The 21,994-nt window shown below is 38.6% G+C and overlaps 1 protein-coding gene across 1 annotated transcript in view; it reads right to left on the bottom strand.

Annotated features, from left to right (window-relative positions):
• pcdh15a (protocadherin-related 15a) overlaps positions 1-21,994 on the bottom strand; it is a 483,603-nt gene that overhangs the window by 195,956 nt on the left and 265,653 nt on the right. The window contains exons 13-14 of the mRNA XM_062995172.1: positions 17,868-18,002; positions 6,031-6,180 (exon numbers count right to left, since the gene is read on the bottom strand). Of these exons, the coding sequence (XP_062851242.1) occupies positions 6,031-6,180; positions 17,868-18,002 (285 nt within the window). The remainder of the gene's footprint in view (positions 1-6,030; positions 6,181-17,867; positions 18,003-21,994) is intronic.

Genomic DNA, 21,994 nt, shown 5'->3' with positions numbered 1-21,994 from the left:
TCAACAGCATTAAAATCCAACTAACAAATAAACCTCTTCGTTTGAATAAAAGTGCCTGTAGAGATGTGATTCACCTTCAGGAATTGTTCTTTGTGCTTTGTACACTGACAGCTTTCCTGTTTGCAGCTACACAAACTCAATCAGGGGCTGCTGGGAAAAGGTTGTAACTAGCATGTGTCCGCTGTTTTGTAGTGAGTCAGACTGAGGGGAGCAGTGACACTGGTTACTCCAGAGCTGAGTTAAAGGACTGGAGCGGACTGGGACTTTTTGACTTCGGAATCAAAAGTTGAGCAGTGTGCCTGAGCTGGCAGTATGTGACTCTTCATGTGACTCTACTGGGATGATGCTGAAGCGCTCACAGACTTTCTAATCACTGGTGTAGCTGAGATTATGATTGTGAGTGTTATTGTAGCACTGGAGATGAAAAATGACCTGCACTGGACTGTCTGACTACAGCTCTGGAAGAGTTCTTAACCGCTTATCCAATTAAAGTTGTGGGGGGGCCTATCACAGCTTTTCAATGGGTGCAAGGCACACAGTAACACCCTGGACGGGGCGCCAATCCATCGCAGGGCAGACACACACACACACATACACATCCATTCACCTATAGGGCAATACAATGTCTCCAATTAACCTGACTGCATGTTTCTGGACTGTGGGAGGAAACCGGAGCTCCCGGAGGAAACCCACACAAACACGGGGAGAACATGCAAACTCCACACAGAAAGGACCCGGACCGCCCCGCCTGGGGATCAAAGCCAGGACCTTCCTGCTGTGAGGCGACAGTGCTACCCACCAAGCCACTGTATACAGCCCTAAACTAAACTATGTTAATCAAAAGGACATAAATATAATTGCTGTGAACTGTCAACACATGCTTGGTGGCTACGACTCACTTTAAGCGTTTATTCTATCTCTTTTTTATTCTGTCTCTTTAGTATGTCTCTTTTATTTCTGAGCTTAACCTCAGAAATAAAACTAAACTGCAAAAGTTCAGTACCAGTGGCAGTTTAGCAAGATGAGACATTAATGTCATTGATTTAAACTTAAATTACATACTTTTTATTGTCATTATCTTAAGGAACAACCTTCACCTGCTGTAAAGATCATTGGCGTGGCTCATTGGAATCATGCCCTTCTGGCTGATTAACAAGTCGCTTCCTCTTAACTGACAGTCACCTGTGCCTTGTTGAGCATTACCTGAGCATTAACTGTCTTTTTCCGGCATCACAAAAGAACTGATCTGGACGAGCACGCCGCCACAGAGGCGGTGTAATTAACATTTTCAGAAGTGCAAAAGATGTGTGGATCATGTGTGGATCCAAGCTGGGTGTGAGCTGTGCCAGTTGGTGGGGTCAGGGTGGTGCTCCAGCACCGCTGTCCCCAGTTTGTTCTGAAGGTCTTGGTTGTTGCAAGCGCTCTGAGCATTTTGCTATATTGTGACATCTAGTTCTCATTCCTGCGCTATCCCTATTCTATCCACTTTCTATGTTGCGGGCTGCAAATGTTTTTGTCTGTTTCATTTGTTTATTTGTTTCTATAATTTTGCCCACTGCTTTCAATTGTTTTTATTTTCAATGTTTGTAGATACGGGGCTTGTGCTACCCGCAGACACAACCCGCTCTTGTAAAATAATAAAAATAACAATAAAAATAATAATTAAAATAATAATAAAAAAATAAAAAAAAATAATAATAATAATAATAATAATAATAATATTAATTATTAAATTGCATATATCAGACATCAGGCATAACATAACCACCTTCCTAATATTGTGTTGGTGTATTCTGACACCTTTCTATCAGAACCAGCATCAACCTCTACAGCAATTTGAGCTACAGTAGCTCGTCTGTTGGATCGGACCACGCGGGCCAGCCTTCACTCCCCACGTGCATCAATGAGCCTTGGCCGCCCATGACCCTGTCGCCGGTTTACCACTGTTCCTTCCTTATCCACTTTTGATAGATACTGACCACTGCAGACTGGGAACACCCCACAAGAGCTGCAGTTTTGGAGATGCTCTGACCCAGTCGTCTAGCCATCACAATTTGGCTCTTGCTCAAATCCTTACGCTTGCCCATTTTTCCTGCTTCTAACACATCAACTTTGAGAATAAATTGTTCACTTGCTGGTCATAATGTTATGCCTAGTCGGTGTGTATATATTTTATGTGGTTTTTCCTATTGACTTCTTACAAAATCATGGTTAAAGAAAAAAAGGAAATTGATGCGACACAGCGAATGAGAACACTTGTAATGATGGATGATGAATTTTCTTATTCTTCATGTTACCACACTTTAAATAGTAATAACACTAATCCATGATCTATTAGAGCCGGGGCTTTTAATTAGTTTTAAACCACAAATTCACATTTTCTCATAAAAAGACTTAACCATCACAATTGGTGCTATTATTTAAGCTTGTCACAAGTGCTGCCCGTATTCTCAGTGGATTCTGAAATGTGTGTGTGTGTGTGTGTGTGTGTGTGTGTAGGCACTTGTAAAATGATGTAGGTTCAAATAATAATACAGACGGAGCACGTAAAAACAAATTCCATTCTCAACGTGAATAAATGTAGCATATTAAAACCTGAGAACTACAGAAAACATGATATCTGAACTTCTTTTATTTATTTATTTTTATGTATGGAACGTGTAAATCTATTAACTCAAACTCTCACAAATCTCACAGCTAATCCACCCACACAGATTCATAATTTCTGTGTTAGAGCAGCACACTGAAAAACTGCCTTTTTAAAGAGTGTTTCCTAACCAGCACTAATCTGCTGATATGATTAAAGTATTCAGGTTCACAGTGCAGTAAAGGTGCAGTAACAGGGCAAGAATAATTCCAGCCTTCTGCTTCCTACTAAGTGTTACATTTAATTAAATCAGATGGTGCTGCATTTTTATGAATATATATACAGTATATATATACATACAGTGTATCACAAAAGTGAGTACACCCCTCACATTTCTGCAGATATTTAAGTATATCTTTTCATGGGACAACACTGACAAAATGACACTTTGACACAATGAAAAGTAGTCTGTGTGCAGTTTATATAACAGTGTAAATTTATTCTTCCCTCAAAATAACTCAATATACAGCCATTAATGTCTAAACCACCGGCAACAAAAGTGAGTACACCCCTTAGTGAAAGTTCCTGAAGTGTCAATATTTTGTTTGGCCACCATTATTTCCCAGAACTGCCTTAACTCTCCTGGGCATGGAGTTTACCAGAGCTTCACAGGTTGCCACTGGAATGCTTTTCCACTCCTCCATGACGACATCACGGAGCTGGCGGATATTCGAGACTTTGCGCTCCTCCACCTTCCGCTTGAGGATGCCCCAAAGATGTTCTATTGGGTTTAGGTCTGGAGACATGCTTGGCCAGTCCATCACCTTTACCCTCAGCCTCTTCAATAAAGCAGTGGTCGTCTTAGAGGTGTGTTTGGGGTCATTATCATGCTGGAACACTGCCCTGCGACCCAGTTTCCGGAGGGAGGGGATCATGCTCTGCTTCAGTATTTCACAGTACATATTGGAGTTCATGTGTCCCTCAATGAAATGTAACTCCCCAACACCTGCTGCACTCATGCAGCCCCAGACCATGGCATTCCCACCACCATGCTTGACTGTAGGCATGACACACTTATCTTTGTACTCCTCACCTGATTGCCGCCACACATGCTTGAGACCATCTGAACCAAACAAATTAATCTTGGTCTCATCAGACCATAGGACATGGTTCCATTAATCCATGTCCTTTGTTGACATGTCTTCAGCAAACTGTTTGCGGGCTTTCTTGTGTAGAGACTTCAGAAGAGGCTTCCTTCTGGGGTGACAGCCATGCAGACCAATTTGATGTAGTGTGCGGCGTATGGTCTGAGCACTGACAGGCTGACCCCCCACCTTTTCAATCTCTGCAGCAATGCTGACAGCACTCCTGTGCCTATCTTTCAAAGACAGCAGTTGGATGTGACGCTGAGCACGTGCACTCAGCTTCTTTGGACGACCAACGCGAGGTCTGTTCTGAGTGGACCCTGCTCTTTTAAAACGCTGGATGATCTTGGCCACTGTGCTGCAGCTCAGTTTCAGGGTGTTGGCAATCTTCTTGTAGCCTTGGCCATCTTCATGTAGCGCAACAATTCGTCTTTTAAGATCCTCAGAGAGTTCTTTGCCATGAGGTGCCATGTTGGAACTTTCAGTGACCAGTATGAGAGAGTGTGAGAGCTGTACTACTAAATTGAACACACCTGCTCCCTATGCACACCTGAGACCTAATAACACTAACGAGTCACATGACATTTTGGAGGGAAAATGACAAGCAGTGCTCAATTTGGACATTTAGGGGTGTAGTCTCTTAGGGGTGTACTCACTTTTGTTGCCGGTGGTTTAGACATTAATGGCTGTATATTGAGTTATTTTGAGGGAAGAATAAATTTACACTGTTATATAAGCTGCACACAGACTACTTTTCATTGTGTCAAAGTGTCATTTTGTCAGTGTTGTCCCATGAAAAGATATACTTAAATATCTGCAGAAATGTGAGGGGTGTACTCACTTTTGTGATACACTGTATATATACTGTATATATATATATATATATATATATATATATATATAGGCTGCAAATGTCTTTTTTTTTCTTTCGTTATCTTGGCCACTACTTTTGTAATTATCTTCTTCTTGTGTGTGGCTTTTTTTCTATTTTATTTATGCATTTTTTCCCATTTTCTTCCAATTTCAGCATAGTCAATTTGTCTTCCGCTGCTGGGGGAGCCCTGGTTGCAGTCGAGGTGGGTATATTGCTGCTCATGCCTCCTCCGACCCGCGCACAGCCCTTTGCGGAACCCTTTTTCACATAGGCAGACTGCACAGGCGATCTGCCAATCAGGACTCTTACACAGCGTTTGAAGACCCTACTCACATAGTCCGGTCATCCTGCCCTAGCAGGATTTTTTATTATTATTATTATTAAAGGGGAGTTTGTGAGGCTCCAGGGTCTGTGTGGCCCAAGGTCTGTGTGGCCTATTTTTATTATTATTTACTGAGAGTCTGTGTGGCTTCAGGGTCTGTGTGGCCCCCATTTATTGCTATTTACTAAGAGTCTCTGTGGCTCTGGGTCTGTGTGGCCCTCATTTTACTATATTTTCTTTTAGTTTTTCATGTTCTTAATTTTTTATCTCTCTTGTTTTAATTTCACGTTCTCTTAATTGTAACTAAATGTTTGCAAGAAATCTTTCTGGGGTTCTAGATCTCAGGAATGTTTTAATGCTTTTAATTTTTCCTTATGTAAAGCACTTTGAATTGCCACTGTGTATGAAAGGTGCTATACAAATAAACTTGCCTTGCCTAGCAGAACCGTGTCGTGTCTGATTATGCCTGATAGATGCCATCCAGCCGACCGATGGCAACACCAAGTTTCGAACCGAGGAGTAATAATAATCATTTATTTTGATTTATTCTTTATTAGGGACACTATAACATCTGTTTCTTTTCTAGTGGAGTTACAAATCTGCATGTGTTATACATTTCTAATCTAATTCTAGAAATAATAAAACCAAAATGGCCACCACTATAATTACAAAATTGTGAGCATTTTTATTAGCATTTGACAGTTTTTGACTCCTTAAACCTTTAACCATCTATTGACACTCTACTGAATGAATGACTACCTTCAGCTGTTCGCTTTAGGGATCGCCACAGAGAATCATTTGCCCACATATTTGATTCGGCACAGTAGGTTGCATGCCGCAACCTATTTATTTGGGCTTGGGAGCGGCACTATTGACTGATGCACTGATATATAACCCTTGGCTAGATTCCTAGATTCATGTAACATCATATGCCACTGGATTCAACCCCCCCCATACAAGGAGCATGGCTCCTGCCATTATGTCCCTCAAGCTCACATCTATGGACTCTCTACCAGCTTTTAAAAACTGGCTGCCTTCAACCAGGCGCTTTAACCAAGATGATTGGCACTTGTTTTAAATGATTATTTTTGTTATTTCTCACCTGTATTACAGTCTCTCCAGGCTGCATGTTTGTGAACACCTCCACATTGTAGGACACTTGAGAGAAAGTGGGTGTGTTGTCATTAGCATCGATGACCTGGATGTTCACAATGACTGGCAGGCTCTGCTGAACGCCATCAGATGCCACTATCTGCAATAGCGACAAAAAAAGGTCAGATTAACAACAGCTGCTTTTCTAGCTGGAAACAGATTAGTGGTGGAAATGAGTCATTTACTGTAAAGGCATTTAAATAAATGCTGCCTAAAATCTGACATGCTAGCTCACTTATTAAACTATACATCGAAAAAAACAAAGACTACTGTGAGACTCAATGTGGGAAAATTCCAGTGATTACATGCAGTTCAATCTTAAACGTTAAACAATAACTGGGAAAAACACAGACAGTGCTCTTTAGATTTAAAGAGCTTTAAATTCATGCTGTGCTTACAAATGCATTATAAAAATGCCACTTGTTAAAAAATAGCACACATATGCCAACTACATTTTGTACCATTTCATAGGTCCTTACCCCACAATTACAGACAATACAACAAAGTTAAGTAAATTTTTTTTAAGCTAGAAGTTTAAAAGTACATGGACACTAAAAATATGCTATTTGCCTTATTGTAGAAATCTCTTACAAATACAGTGCTCTACTTGACTGTCATAATGACTTCCACTCTTTGAGCCTTGGTACAGTTAGGCTCATGCTGACATATGTTGTGCCAAACTCAAAGTCATCTATCAGGGCTGGCAGATTTTTTTATTTATTAGGATTTTTACATCATGTTTTACACTTTGATTACATTCATGACAGGAACAGTAGTTACTCATTACACAAGATTCATCAGTTGACAAGTTTAATGCCGAACACAGTAATGAACAATTTAGTATCCCTAATTCACCTCACTTGCATGTTTTTTGGACTATATATATATATATATATATATATATATATATATATATATATATATATATATATATATATATATATATATATATATACACACCGACCAGGCATAACATTATGACCACTGACAGGTAAAGTGAAAAACACTGGGTGTGTTCGAAAAGCTAGGGAGCTCTCTACAAAGACAGCATTTGACGTCATCCTACGCGCGCTCCCAAGAATGAAGCTGTTTGAAATCCTAGATGCCTTAATATGCTGTCTAGTTAGGCATCTTAAAATTTCAATGTTATTTTGACTCAAGAACGAGTGAGCATCGGAAGCGTCCTTAGTGATCAAGGCAATCCCAGTATTCAGTGCGGCAGCTCTTCTCTCACAGAGAATTAAAAAATATGGCGGACGGTGCAGAGAAACAAACGGAGTTGTTTTCAAACGTAAATAAATTATTATTGATTTTTAATTAGTATAAACTTGCAGTGTTTTTATTTGCAAGTTCGGGCTTGTCAGCGAATTTAACTGTTTTCGGTACACGAAGGGAGATGTTAGTTGACATGCTAGCGCGCTGTGCCACCCCATCCCATTGGTTTGAATGGCAAGATGCTAACTGTGTTAGCTTAGTAAGCGAAACCCGATGGAATTGCTGTCTAATTAGTGCGTTCGAATAACCTGCCTTATAAGTCATTGACTTCCTCTCTACTGAGGCAGCTGCCTATGTAGGCAGTAAGACAGCAAGGCAGCTCCCTAGGTTTTCGAACACACCCACTGATTATCTCTTCATCACGGCACCTGGGGTGGGATATATTAGGTAGCAAGTGAACATTTTATCCTCAGAGTTGATGTGTTAGAAGCTGGAAAAATATGCAAGCATAAGGATTTGAGCGAGTTTGACGAGGGCCAAATTGTGATGGCTAGACGACTGGGTCAGAGCATCTCCAAAACTGCAGCTCTTGTGGGGTGTTCCTGGTCTGCAGTGGTCAGTATCTATCAAAAGTGGTCCAAGGAAGGAACAGTGGTAAATCGGCGACAGGGTCATGGGCGGCCAAGGCTCATTGATGCACATGGGGAGCGAAGGCTGGCTTGTGTGGTCCAATCCAACAGACGAGCTACTGTAGCTCAAATTGCTGAAGAAGTTAATGCTGGTTCTGATAGAAAGGTGTCAGAATACACAGTGCATCGCACACTTTGTTGCATTTGGGGCAGCAAAAGGGGGACCAACACAATATTAGGATGGTCGGTGTATATATATATATAGCAGTTAAGTTCACATGAATGCTTATAAATACACAGCTCCCATGTCTGACACTAACCCAGTAGATATTTACTAAGAATGAACAGTTCACAGTTGAAAAGCTAACAATGTGTCTGATTTAAGCAGTTCTGCAAAGAAGGGCTTAATATGTTCCACAGCAACATGAAAGACTGATATTCAATTACAGAAAATGTTTAGTTAGAGTCACTGCTGCTAAAACTGATACTGCTGAACCAATAAAGGTGATACGGATGCTGGATAACTTTCTAAAATATATTAAATTCAGTTTTACAAAATAAGGTGTTTAATTCAAGTTCTCGTAACCTTATGCTATGTTTAATGATCTGAAATTATTCAGTGTGTTAAACATGCAACACAGAAGTAAGCATATGGATATAATTACATTTTGTACATCATTAAAAGTAGGTACAATGTGTCCAGTTTTTAGGAAAAGAACAAACAAGGCACTAAATGAACTCAGGATATTTACAGTAGCCATTTTGCACAAAAGCAACATAATGCCAGCCTAAATGAGAATCACAACCCGACAGCTGGCCAAACGTTGAACGGGCAGAAGTCTGCATGTATAAATGTGCCAGCGCACTGATCTTGGGAGACAGTTCTGGGCTAGCAGGTATCCTATAGGAGTTCAGTGTGGTGCCTACAGCCAGCTGGCTTTCCTACATAAGTGCACTCAGGGCAAGCTGGGTGCGTGAGTGTGCTATGAATACAGATTCTATGCCGGTGGTTCTTCTAACCTGTGGCTTAATGGGTGATTCTGTGCTTGTTTGTACTTTTAAAAAGTCTAATGTAGATATAGACAGGTGATTATTCCCTTAAGTCTACTGTAGATATAAATAGGTGATTATTCCCTTAAGTCTACTGTAGATATAAATAGGTGATTATTCCCTTAAGTCTAATGTAGATATAGACAGGTGATTATTCCCTTAAGTCTACTGTAGATATAAATAGGTGATTATTCCCTTAAGTCTAATGTAGATATAAATAGGTGATTATTGCCTTAAGTCTAATGTAGATATAGATAGACAATTCTTCCCTTAAGTCTAATGTAGATATAGATATCTAATGTAGATATACATGTAGATGTAGATATAGATTATTCCCTAGTCTAATGTAGATATAGATAGGTGACTATTCCCTTAAGTCTACTGTAGATACAGATAGGTGATTCTTCCCTTAAGTCTAATGTAGATATAGATAGGTGATTATTTCCTTAAGTCTACTATAGATATAGATAGGTGATTCTTCCCTTAAGTCTAATGTAGATATAGATAGGTGATTATTTCCTTAAGTCTACTATAGATATAGATAGGTGACTATTCCCTTAAGTCTAATGTAGATATAGATAGGTGACTATTCCCTTAAGTCTAATGTAGATATAGATAGGTGACTATTCCCTTAAGTCTAATGTAGATATAGATAGGCGATTCTTCCCTTAAGTCTAATGTGGATAAAGACAGGTGATTATTCCCTCAAATCTAATGTAGATATACTGTAGATAGGTGATTATTCCCTTAAGTCTACTATAGATATAGACAGGTGATTATTCCCTCAAATCTAATGTAGATATACTGTAGATAGGTGATTATTCCCTTAAGTCTACTATAGATATAGACAGGTGATTATTCCCTCAAATCTAATGTAGATATACTGTAGATAGGTGATTATTCCCTTAAGTCTACTATAGATATAGACAGGTGATTATTCCCTCAAATCTAATGTGGATATAGATAGGTGATTATTCCCTTAAGTCTAATGTAGATATACAGTAGATAGGTGACTATTCCCTTAAGTCTAATGTAGATATAGATAGGCGATTCTTCCCTTAAGTCTAATGTAGATATAGATAGGTGACTATTCCCTTAAGTCTAATGTAGATATACAGTAGATAGGTGACTATTCCCTTAAGTCTAATGTAGATATAGATAGGCGATTCTTCCCTTAAGTCTAATGTGGATAAAGACAGGTGATTATTCCCTCAAATCTAATGTAGATATACTGTAGATAGGTGATTATTCCCTTAAGTCTACTATAGATATAGACAGGTGATTATTCCCTCAAATCTAATGTAGATATACTGTAGATAGGTGATTATTCCCTTAAGTCTACTATAGATATAGACAGGTGATTATTCCCTCAAATCTAATGTGGATATAGATAGGTGATTATTCCCTTAAGTCTAATGTAGATATAGATAGGTGATTATTCCCTTAAGTCTACTATAGATATAGACAGGTGATTATTCCCTCAAATCTAATGTAGATATACTGTAGATAGGTGATTATTCCCTTAAGTCTACTATAGATATAGACAGGTGATTATTCCCTCAAATCTAATGTAGATATAGATAGGTGATTATTCCCTTAAGTCTAATGTAGATATAGATAGGCGATTATTCTCATAAGTCTACTGTGAATATAGATACATGAACTCAGGGCAAGCTGGGTTCATGAGTGTGCTATGAATACAGATTCGTGCCGGCGGTTCTTCTAACCCATGGCTTAGTGAGTGATTCTGTGCTTGTTGTTTGTACTTTTAAAACAAAACGCAGTGCACCGGTTGCTTTAGACTATGGTGTTCCTATTGCATGATGTTTTACGCAGCTCTTGGCCTGTAAAGTGTAGAACTAATGTGGTTGAAGTGTTTGAAACGAGCAGTCTACTGACACAATGGACTGCCGCTGTGTGCTTGAGTCACGCGTCTGCTCTAAAGCTTTGAAGGTTAGATTCAGTTTACAACTCCGAATCGAGCCTGTGTGAAATATTATTTCATACTGTACAGGTTTTCAGGCTGAACTCATTAAATCAGCTCTGTCAGGGACATCATTAGCTATGAAAGGGAACAACTGTACAAGCATGAGGACATGACTGCTCTCAGAACAGCAGGTGGTCTTACTTTCAGCGCTAGCTTTCCAAGAGCAGAAAAGAAGTTGAAGGAATTAGCAAAGGATAAGACACTTTAACAAGAAAGTAATCTTCTCTACATCCTCACAGTATGCAGCATTTCAAGTGTTCATAAATTTGAAGACTGTAACGCTATATCAACCCAATTTCCAGAAAAGTTGGGACTTTTGTAAGATGTAATAAAAAGAACACCTCAAAGCCCAGAGAACTCTATACCACTTCTGGACTAAGTGATGGTTCATCCCAGATGCCTCAGTGCCCAGAGAGCTCTACGCCACTTCTGGAATGTGATAGGCCATCCCATGTTCCTCAGTGCCTAAAATACATGCAATGGCGAGTTTATAAATTCACATGCCCATTGTTGGTGCTTTCGGCAGTGGACAGGGGTCAGCATGGGCACCCTGACTGGTCTGTCCCATACGCAACAAACTGTGATGCACTGTGTATTCTGACACCTTTCTATCAGAACCAGCATTAACTTCTTCAGCAATTTGAGCTACAGTAGCTCGTCTGTTGGATCGGACAACATGGGCCAGCCTTCGCTCCCCACGTGCATCAATGAGCATTGGCCGCCCATGACCCTGTTGCTGGTTTACCACTGTTTTTTCCTTGGACCACTTTTGATAGATACTGACCACTGCAGACCGGAAATACCATACAAAAGCTGCAGTTTTGGAGATGCTCTGACCCAGTCGTCTAGCCATCACAATTTGGCCCTCGTCAAACTTGCTCAAATCCTTACGCTTGCCCATTTTTCCTGCTTCAACACATCAACATTGAGGATAAAACATTCACTTGCTGCCTAATATATCCCACCCACTAACAGGTGCCGTGATGAAGAGATAATCAGTGTTATTCACTTCACCTGTCAGTGGTCATAATGTTATGCCTAGCCGGTGTATGTGCTTATATTTAACAATAATACATTACTGTATCCAAAAGAGAATAATTAGGGTTCTAAGGGTGTCATTTTCACATATTTCTATAAAAAATACACAATTATTAACTACACACCTATTCAAAACAGGATAGTTATGTATTTACTTATTTATTTTTCTTTAATTATTAGCAGTTAAAACAGATTGGCTTTGGATGTCTTGGTGCATTTGTTGTCACTTCCCGTCATCATGCCTCAGCTAGTGGGTGGTAATTTGTATTACTTAAATTTAAAGGAAACTGGGTATTAAAAAAAGAAAGAAAAAAGAAGCATTTAATATATGTGAAATAGATCTAATATGTAAATACAAATTATTGTGAGTGTCCTCTTACTTAGGGAAACAATTAGCTAATTTCATGCTGCTCCATGATTTTAACCTGCACGTCTCCCTTTCTAAATGAAACCAGATTAAATAGGATGGTGTCTCTGCTCCACGGTGATAAGCAGCCCACTGTCGGGTCCATCTCAGGCATAAATGCACCCGATTAGGATCCCAAACCCAGTCCATTAAGCATTAATCTGCCTGTGAGAGACCTGCTCCCAAACATCCATTCATAATGATAGCGACCGTGACTACACTTACTGTTTCACACAGTAAGATCCAAGCTGTTGTTCCTCATCTAATCTGACTGGCCGTTTAATGGTTCACAGGGGAGCTATAAAGACGCAGAGTCTTGAAAATAAAGCCCCTGCTCATCACGTCGGATCAGCAGGGTGGCATTTTAAGCAGGAAGTCATCAAATAAGAATCATTACTTCTTCAATCACTGCACACGAGCCCTCCTATTCTTTCTTAAATTGCTTGTTTTGTTCTTTTGAGTAAATTATTTTCTGCTGGTTTTTTGGTTACACGCTGAAACTCGTAACACGTTCTCCATGTGGCAAAGATCCCAAAGAAAAAACAGCAGTGAAAAATCAATGTTATTGCCGTCACAGCCACAAGAATTATTATCACAGTATCACTATGTGTAGCATTTGAGCAAACTCATGTCAACATGAAATAAAAGCACATCGATTATGAATCAGGACAAAAAAGACAAACGTCTGTGGATGGAAGATTGGATCAGGCAGGTTGGAAAGTCTTTCTCTGATTAAAATGCTTTACATTTACTTTACATTTACAGCATTTAGCAGCACTCCAATGTGATTCAATTGTGACCAAATACAGCTGAGGGTTAGGAGCTTTGGCAATTTTACTGTGGTGGTGCTTAATCTAACAACCTTTGGATTACCACTAACTCCCTGGACTACACACTGGACCTATTAATTATTATAATTTATTAACATTTGAACCTGAACATAAACTGTCTACCTCACACATTTATGCTCACACAATCATAAACCCATTAAGTTAAATTAAAGACCTTATGTATAGTTTAATTTATTTCACATATTATTATTATTATTGTTGTTGTTTTGTTGTTGTTGTTGTTGTTGTTGTTATTATTATTATTATTATTATTATCATTATCATTGTTGTTGTTATTTATGTTTCATGTATTTATGTATTTATTATTATGATTATTATTATTTTGTTTTGTTGTTGTTTTGTTGTTGTTATTATTTATGTATTTATTTATTTATGTATGTATCATTATCATTATTAATTATTATTATTACTATTATTATTATTATTGCTGTTGTTGATAGTTGTTTTGTTGTTGTTATTTATCTATTTATTTATTTACACATTTATTATTATTATTATTGTTGTTGTTGTTGTTGTTATTGTTGTTTTGTTGTTGTTGTTATTATTTATGTATTCATTTATTTATGTATTTATTATTATTATTATTGTTATTGTTGTTGTTGTTATTATTATTATTAATGTATTTCTGTATTTATTTATTATTATTATTGTTGTTGTTTGTTGTTATTTTTATGTATGTATTATTATTATTATTATTATTATTATTATCATTATTATTGTTATGTATATAGACCTAATACCAATGTTAATAGTTATAGTTATACTTATTTATTAATCTTAATTAATTAATTAATTAATCAGTCAATCCATCCGTCTGCCCACCCAATTCCATCCATCCATCTATCTATGCTACCATTCCTGCATTGTGGCCAGTGTTTCATGGTGGCACCAGACCTACCAGAACCCTGGCAAGGATAAAGTGGCTTATGACAGTGAAAACAAATTTTTAAAAAATAATAATAAAATAAATAATGATAATTTTGGAATGTTTTCTCTAAATCTAAGTACATTTCTCAAAATACTAAATTAACTCCCTCCCAATCCAGGTGGACTGGCTACTCTAAATAGCCCCTAGATGTGAATGAATGTGTAATGCCTTGTGACAGTGTTTTAGCCCTATGCCCAGTACTCAAGGGAGAAGCTCTAAAAACATGACCACCCTCACCAGGATATAGTGGTTCCTAACATTGAACGATGACTGGGTGCATCTTTCAAATGAGCAAAGCAACACATCACGTCTGTGTTGGAGGCTTGCCGTAATGAATTTGCAATTAAGGGTGCAAAACAGAGTGGTGTTAATGCATTCAGTTTCATTACACATTAAGATTCAATTAGCACCTGCAGCGTGATTAGTCAAACGTGAAAGTCATTTTGAGAATTGAAATTGATTGCGTGTAAATTAATACTACTGATGGGCTGTTACTAACGCCTGCTTTACTGTTCCGAGTAACAGAAAGGAGAACACACAGATCTGAAGAGGGCTGTGATAGCTTAGTGGTTAAGGTACTGGGCTGGTAATCAAAAGATCACTGGTTCAAGCACCCATCACTGTCAGGCTGCCACTGTTGCCCTTGCAACCCTCAATTGCTTGCATTGAATTTAGTCACAGACATGTTGTTTACATGTCAAAATACAGGTAATATATCACTTATCTAAGAAGTAAACCTGATTTAATAATGTTTCTTACTGTATCTATACTGTATCTGTCTAATTTAAGCAATCATATTACAAGGGGGGCGGCACGGTGGCTTGGTGGGTAGCACTGTCGCCTCACAGCAAGAAGGTCCTGGGTTCGATCCCCAGGCGGGGCGGTCCGGGTCCTTTCTGTGTGGAGTTTGCATGTTCTCCCCGTGTCTGCGTGGGTTTCCTCCGGAAGCTCCGGTTTCCTCCCACAGTCCAAAAACAGGTTAACTGGAGACACTGAATTGCCCTATAGGTGAGTGTGTGTGTATGTGTGTCTGTCCTGCGATGGACTGGCGCCCTGTCCAGGGTGTTACTGTGTGCCTTGCACCCATTGAAAAGCTGGGATAGGCTCCAGCACCCCATCCGCGACCCTAATTGGATAAGCGGTTAAGAAAGTGAGTGTTTGTTTGTTTACACTTTTAACACTTAACATGTTTTACACTTTTGGTTACATTCATGACAGGAACAGCAGTTACTCAATACACAAGATTCATCAGTTCACAAGGTTATATCAAACACAGTCATGGACAATTTAGTGTCTCCAATTCACCTCACTTGCATGTCTTTGTACTGTGGGAGGAAACCGGAGCACCCGGAGTAAACCCGCGCGGACACGGGGAGAACATTCAAACTCCACACAGAAAGGACCCGGACCGCCCCACCTGGGGATCGAACCCAGGACCTTCTTGCTGTGAGGCGACAGTGCTACCCACTTAGCCACCGTGCCGCCCAAGAAAGTGAGTGAGTGAGTGATATTACGAGTGATCTTCAAAAAGATTCCGCACTTTTATATTTTGGTTGGAAAGAGTGAGGGTGGGAGGAGTAGTAATTGGTCATGTCTGAGAGACTGACAGAGAGCTTATAGTCTGGATTTAGCACCATCTGATTTCCACCTTTTTGGGCCGCCCACAGAAGCATTAAGTAAAAGAAGATTTTCATGTGATGATGATCTAAAAGCAGTGGTGCATCAGTGGCCAAGTGCTCAACCAGAAACGTTTTTTGCTGATGGCATTAACAAGTTGGTACAAAGCTGGGAAAAATGCATCGCAAAGGAAGGTGACTATGTAGAAAAGTGATGTCATTTGTTTTTTTGAAATTCTTAATAAATAGAGTTAAAAACATGCAGAAGCTCAGTTAATACAGCTCTCTGTGTCTGTGTAGGTTTCTCACAAATGTAGGTTTCTTCTCAAAACACACAGAAGGTAGATTGGCTGCTTTTAATGAACCTAGGTGTGTTTTAGTAAGTAAGTAAGTAAGTAAGTACATTTGGTAGTAAGTAAGTGTTGCTTTGTAACAGATTGGTGCAACTTGTATTCTGTGTTTTTTTGGATGGCATCAGTCCTACCAGCATTAGATGTTCCTGACCAGAATGAAGCAGTTATGAAAATGAATAAACTAGCCTGTGAGTAAATGTCAAAGCATTAAGTTGATTTAAAACACAGATTAAAAGAAACAGGGGGCTGGAATTAAGTGCACTTTGTCCAGTATTCTTAAAGACATACTGTAGGTGTGACAAAACAAAGTATTGTGGTGAGCAGCTGGCTCACCATCATGCCCTGCCTGTTTATGTCACTGGCCCATGATGCAGCGAGTCCTCTGGCTAAACAATAATTAATGGATTAAGGATTAAAATGCGATGAATGGTTGAATTGTTCTAGAAGTGTTTGTTTAGATCAAGATGTGTTCGAGTGATGTAGCGAAGTGGTCCACCAAACACCGGACCAGTACCTGTTTTTATTACCGGGCTGCACAGAAAGAATAAATAATTAGAGATCACTTCAAAAGCAATTAAAACACTGCTTCCATTTCCAACATCGTATCCTTGTGAAGTGGGATTTTCTGCAGTGATGGCAAGCAAAACAAAATTACGGAGTAGACTGGACATAAGGAACACACTTCAGGTGTTATTGTCTCCTATCACGCCTAAATGGAAGCGCCTCGTTGCAGCGAAAAAAGTTCATGGTCCTAATGATTTCTCATCATTGTTGAGTAGTATTGTTATGCACTTTGTGTTTGTTATTATGCTTGTCATATAATTTTATTTTAAATCCCGCCGGTGTGTGAAATTATATCTTATATGAAACTGGTCCATGGTGCAGAAAAGGTCCATTTTCATTAATTGTGTTGTGTTGTCATAATGACCAATGTGTTCATTTACACTTGTTCAATGAGTGAGAAGGATCTGCCGTATATCAGATCAGGCCTCCTTTTCCACACCCTTGTAATTCGCTCAAGCTCAAGCAATTTTTCCTAAATAAACAGCTATTCTACTACAAGCAAAAGTGTTATTTCCTTACGTCTCTTCTTTATGATGCTACAATATTCTTCTACCACTTGGAATTGCTCTGGCTGTGTTAAGCTTTACTCATTTGAGGACCTGAACTTATCAACACTTGGCACGCAAAAACATTTTTTTTTTAAATGTATTTATTTATTTACTTAATATTGCTTCTCCACCTTGTGTGCAAACAGCCATTTGTGCAATTATTTTTAGTAAGCCAACCTTAACGCACACATTAATCATCACTTCAACTGATGTTATTCTTATTAGTCTGTATTTTACTCACTTATTTATTCATTTATTAAAAAAAAAAAAAGCACTGTACTGTGGTGGGTTCGATGGTACCAAAAAACACCGGGCACATGGCAGTAATGTACCATGCAAAGCCACTCACACATTCTCTCACTTTTACCCATAAAGAACAGGCACTCCCCTCTACTATATACTTTGGGAAATAAAGGGAATCCACAATGTCCACAGGGACCACATAAAGAACATACCAAACTCCTCACAGTCAGTCACTTGAGGCAAGATTTAAACCCAAAAAAAAGGTTTTACAGGCCCTACCAGACACACCTCTGTGCCATCCATATTCAAGACAAAAAGCAAATGTATAAGTGTAAGTGTAAATGAAGAAGTAATTATACCGTGAAGGTGTAGTTCGTCTGGACCTCTCTGTCCACAGGTCTGAGCAGAGTGAGGTAACGTGTGAGTCCTGATGCACTGATGGAGAAGATGCTGGTGTAGTCACTTAGTGTTATCTTCACCTGTGGGTCTTTGCTCTTTAAAAGAAAGAAGAAAATGCAACCTGAAGGACACAGAGCTTGCAATACACTAAGATTCCTCACTCAAATTCCCTTCCATGGATCATTTTCTGGATAGAGTGGCAAAATGTGCTCCTGGTATTAATAAGATTGATTAGATAAATAAATAAAAATAAATAAATAAATACTTCATTCATTTATTATTAATTAAACGTATTTACTGGTGTTTTATCATTTTCCCCCTTATTATTATTATTATTATTATTATTATTTTATTTAACTTTCATAGTCAGAGGACTAGCATCGGGAAAAATATATATATATAATAATAAATAAATAAATAATACATAATAATAAAATAAATAAATAAATAAATAAAACAGGAAAAGTAATTAAGTGACAATATAGTTTTTCATTTAATATTAATTAAATAATCTATTATTAATTATCATCATTATTATTATTGTTGTTATTATTCTTATTATTACTGTTATTATTCTTATCATCATCATCATCATCATCATCATCACCATCATCATTATTATGGGCAAGCCATAGCCTAGTGGTTAGGGTACTGGACTAGTAATCAGAAGGTTGCTGATTCAAGCCCCACCACTGTCAGGTTGCTGCTGTTGGGCCCTTAACCCTCAATTGCTCTGACTGTAACTGTACTGTAAGTCACTTTGGATAAAGGCGTCTGGTAAAAATTATTATTATGGTTTTTTTTTTTATTATTAATCATTATTTGTAATTAATTTATTTATTTATTCATTCATTTATTTATTCATTATTTATGTAAGTATGTTTTGGCTTCATTCCACTCTAAATGCCATTCTGTCCAGATAATGACCCACATACTCAAACACATGCATAAGAGCACAATACAGAACCCAGTGGGAATAGGACTCAGTTACAGTAACAGTAGAAGTGAACATTTTAAATGGACATTTAAGTACAACATAAAAGTAATGATGATGTATCCTGACTAAACATCAGCCATTAGTTTGTTTATTGATTCAGTAAAACAAGCCAATCAATCAAAAGTCAAAGTGAGGAAGACTTAAAAAGAAGAAAGGAAAAGAGGCAGTAAAACTAAAGACAGACAGGGTGTTTAAGACAGGCAGAGAGAATTATAGGTGAAGCCAACCGTGTTGAAGAGTGTTCAGTGTTTATAAGGAGAAAAAGCACAGCTCTTATGAGCTAGATTGGATCTTTAAGAGAGATGGCCATCGATCAGAGTCTCTCACCACTGTAGAAATGTTGCAGGCAATAAAAGATCATTACACTGAAGTGTCAGCATTATGGCACTCAAAACACACCGATGCTAGACAAACATTTGACTCATGTCCCTGTGAAAGCATCAGAGCGAGCATTAGAAACAAGCACTTCTTCTCAGCTGTGATTTTAAAATTGAATATTATGATACTGTGCTTCTGCCCCCATGGAAGCAATGGACTCAATGGACCGGAATGGAATCTCCATGGGGGCTTCAAAATGATGCAACAATAAAGTTTGAGCCCTATTATCTGGAGATTTGGGTTCAATCTTAATAATGCCGTATCCATTATGATGTTTGAGTAAGGAAAATATTATTCCTCTTATCACTGTCAATCAAGATGACATCAGCCAGTTGTGGTATCTGTTAGTGTTAATGTTTAGTGTCTTAAAAAACCATTAATAATTTTAACTTTAACCATTAATCATTTTTCACAAAGATATTTTACACCGTAAGATATTTTTGACCATGTGCTTTGGGTCCCTGTTTTGCAAGGACACACTTAGCGCTTTTCCACCAAAAGAACCATGGTTCTTGAACCGGTTCTGTTCAGGTTTTTTCGAACCTTGGTGTTTTGTAGAGAACCGACCCGCGTTTCCACCAGTTTTTGGGAACCAAGCCTGTGTCATCAACGGTAAGGAGTAAAGTAAAGAGTAGTATCATGATGGCAGAGCGTGTAGATTACCTGCGGGCATTTGTGCTGTTGTTACAGATGTTCGTTTTAAAGCATCGATCAAATATTGGTGATAAGAAGACGTAGACGTGTTTGTCGCAGTTGTTGTTTTCTTTAGTTCATTAACGTGAGAAGCATTTTGCACTTCGCTCTCACCGCGACCCTCGGTGCAGATAGACGATTTGCTCAGCGCTCGGCTTGAGCGATAAAACATCACTAAAGTTCCACGACACAACATCCATATGTGTGAAATAACCATCAAACCCACTCTAAAAGCTCCACATGTATCTGTGTTTAGCTGCATTTACTTCACGTGTGGTGGTTCTGCAGCTCGGGGTTCTAAATCCGCAAAAAGCTTTACCTAAATAAAGCGTAACTTGGCTTAATGTACTAAAAGTACTACACAGAAACACTAAACTTCTCTCCGTTATTACTGGTTATAAACACTCTGTACTGCCAAAATTCATCTGTCATTGTTTTAGTACAACAAGCCATGTTACGCTTTATTTTTCACGTTAAGCGTTTATACTGCCCGGGTCACTTTTACCATGTCATATCACACAGTTCATCTCTTTGAAAATATCAGCGAATATCAGCAACAAACTGGATCAAAATGTAATCAGGTGAACTTTAAAAGATGAAAGTGGTTTAAATTCTATATAATGTTATAATGTCTCATGTGAAAGCGTCCACTCCAAACCTCTACACTGTGACGCCCACAGATGACGTCACGGTTCGCGCTGAAAAACCAAGTATTCTGTGGTGCCAGATTGGAACACTAGTTCGCTGTCTGGAACCTCTTTTTTTCAGTGGAAACACGCGGAACCGGTTTAAAATCAAGTTCGCGAACCGGAACGGAGCCGGATCCGCGCCGGTGGAAAAGGGGTAACTTTCTCCCCAGTTCAAGCTTTCTTCTACAGGAAAGCAAATGTTTTTATTTTATTTTATTTTCCAATAACATGTCACGAATGCTGCCTCTGTGTGCCCCTGGAACTCCTGTGCACCTGCCATGGTCACCTCTCCAGGAGCACATGTTAGAGGAATGTTGGTTTTCAGTGGCAAGCCAACGCCCCCTCACTTTTATTGGTCTACTGCTAATCAGCCTCAGCTGCAACTAGTTTAGGGCTAATGCTAAGAGCATACAGTATAAGCACGCAGCTGTGAATTGGCTGGTGGAGACTATTTTGGTTTGCTATGCTATATTTTGGTTTCCCTTTGTCATGGCAGATTGCTTTCTACTTTATGCTATTGTCTAGTCCATGTTCTTGTCTGTTCATGCTTAGTGTTAGTCTTGTTCATGTCTTGTTAATCTGAGTTCATGTTGTTTGTTAGCATAGCTTAGATTTCAAGATTATTTAGCTTTGTTCATGTATGTTTAGATTAGTATTAGCATTTAGCTTAGCGGTTAGCATAGATCATGTGTTTGTGTCGTGTCTTATCTTGTGTAACCCTGTTTTCTTCTTGTTAATAAATATTTGTTTAACATCTCTGCGTGTGTGTCTGCCCCCTCTTGTCCAGTCTAGGCCATAATTTGTTACATAACATGAGTAAATTTAAAGAACTATATATTTACAGTTATATATAAATTTATATTTATATATATATATATATATACAGTGTATCACAAAAGTGAGTACACCCCTCACATTTCTGCAAATATTTTATTATATCTTTTCATGAGACAACACTATAGACATGAAACTTGGATATAACTTAGAGTAGTCAGTGTACAACTTGTATAGCAGTGTAGATTTACTGTCTTCTGAAAATAACTCAACACACAGCCATTAATGTCTAAATGGCTGGCAACATAAGTGAGTACACCCCACAGTGAACATGTCCAAATTGTGCCCAAAGTGTCAATATTTTATGTGACCACCATTATTATCCAGCACTGCCTTAACCCTCCTGGGCATGGAATTCACCAGAGCTGCACAGGTTGCTACTGGAATCCTCTTCCACTCCTCCATGATGACATCACGGAGCTGGTGGATGTTAGACACCTTGAACTCCTCCACCTTCCACTTGAGGATGCGCCACAGGTGCTCAATTGGGTTTAGT

Source organism: Trichomycterus rosablanca, chromosome 5 (assembly GCF_030014385.1).
Source record: "Trichomycterus rosablanca isolate fTriRos1 chromosome 5, fTriRos1.hap1, whole genome shotgun sequence".
Taxonomy (NCBI): Eukaryota; Metazoa; Chordata; class Actinopteri; order Siluriformes; family Trichomycteridae; genus Trichomycterus; species Trichomycterus rosablanca.
Note: the sequence above shows the minus strand (reverse complement) of the source record. Positions and strands in the feature narration are given on the sequence as shown.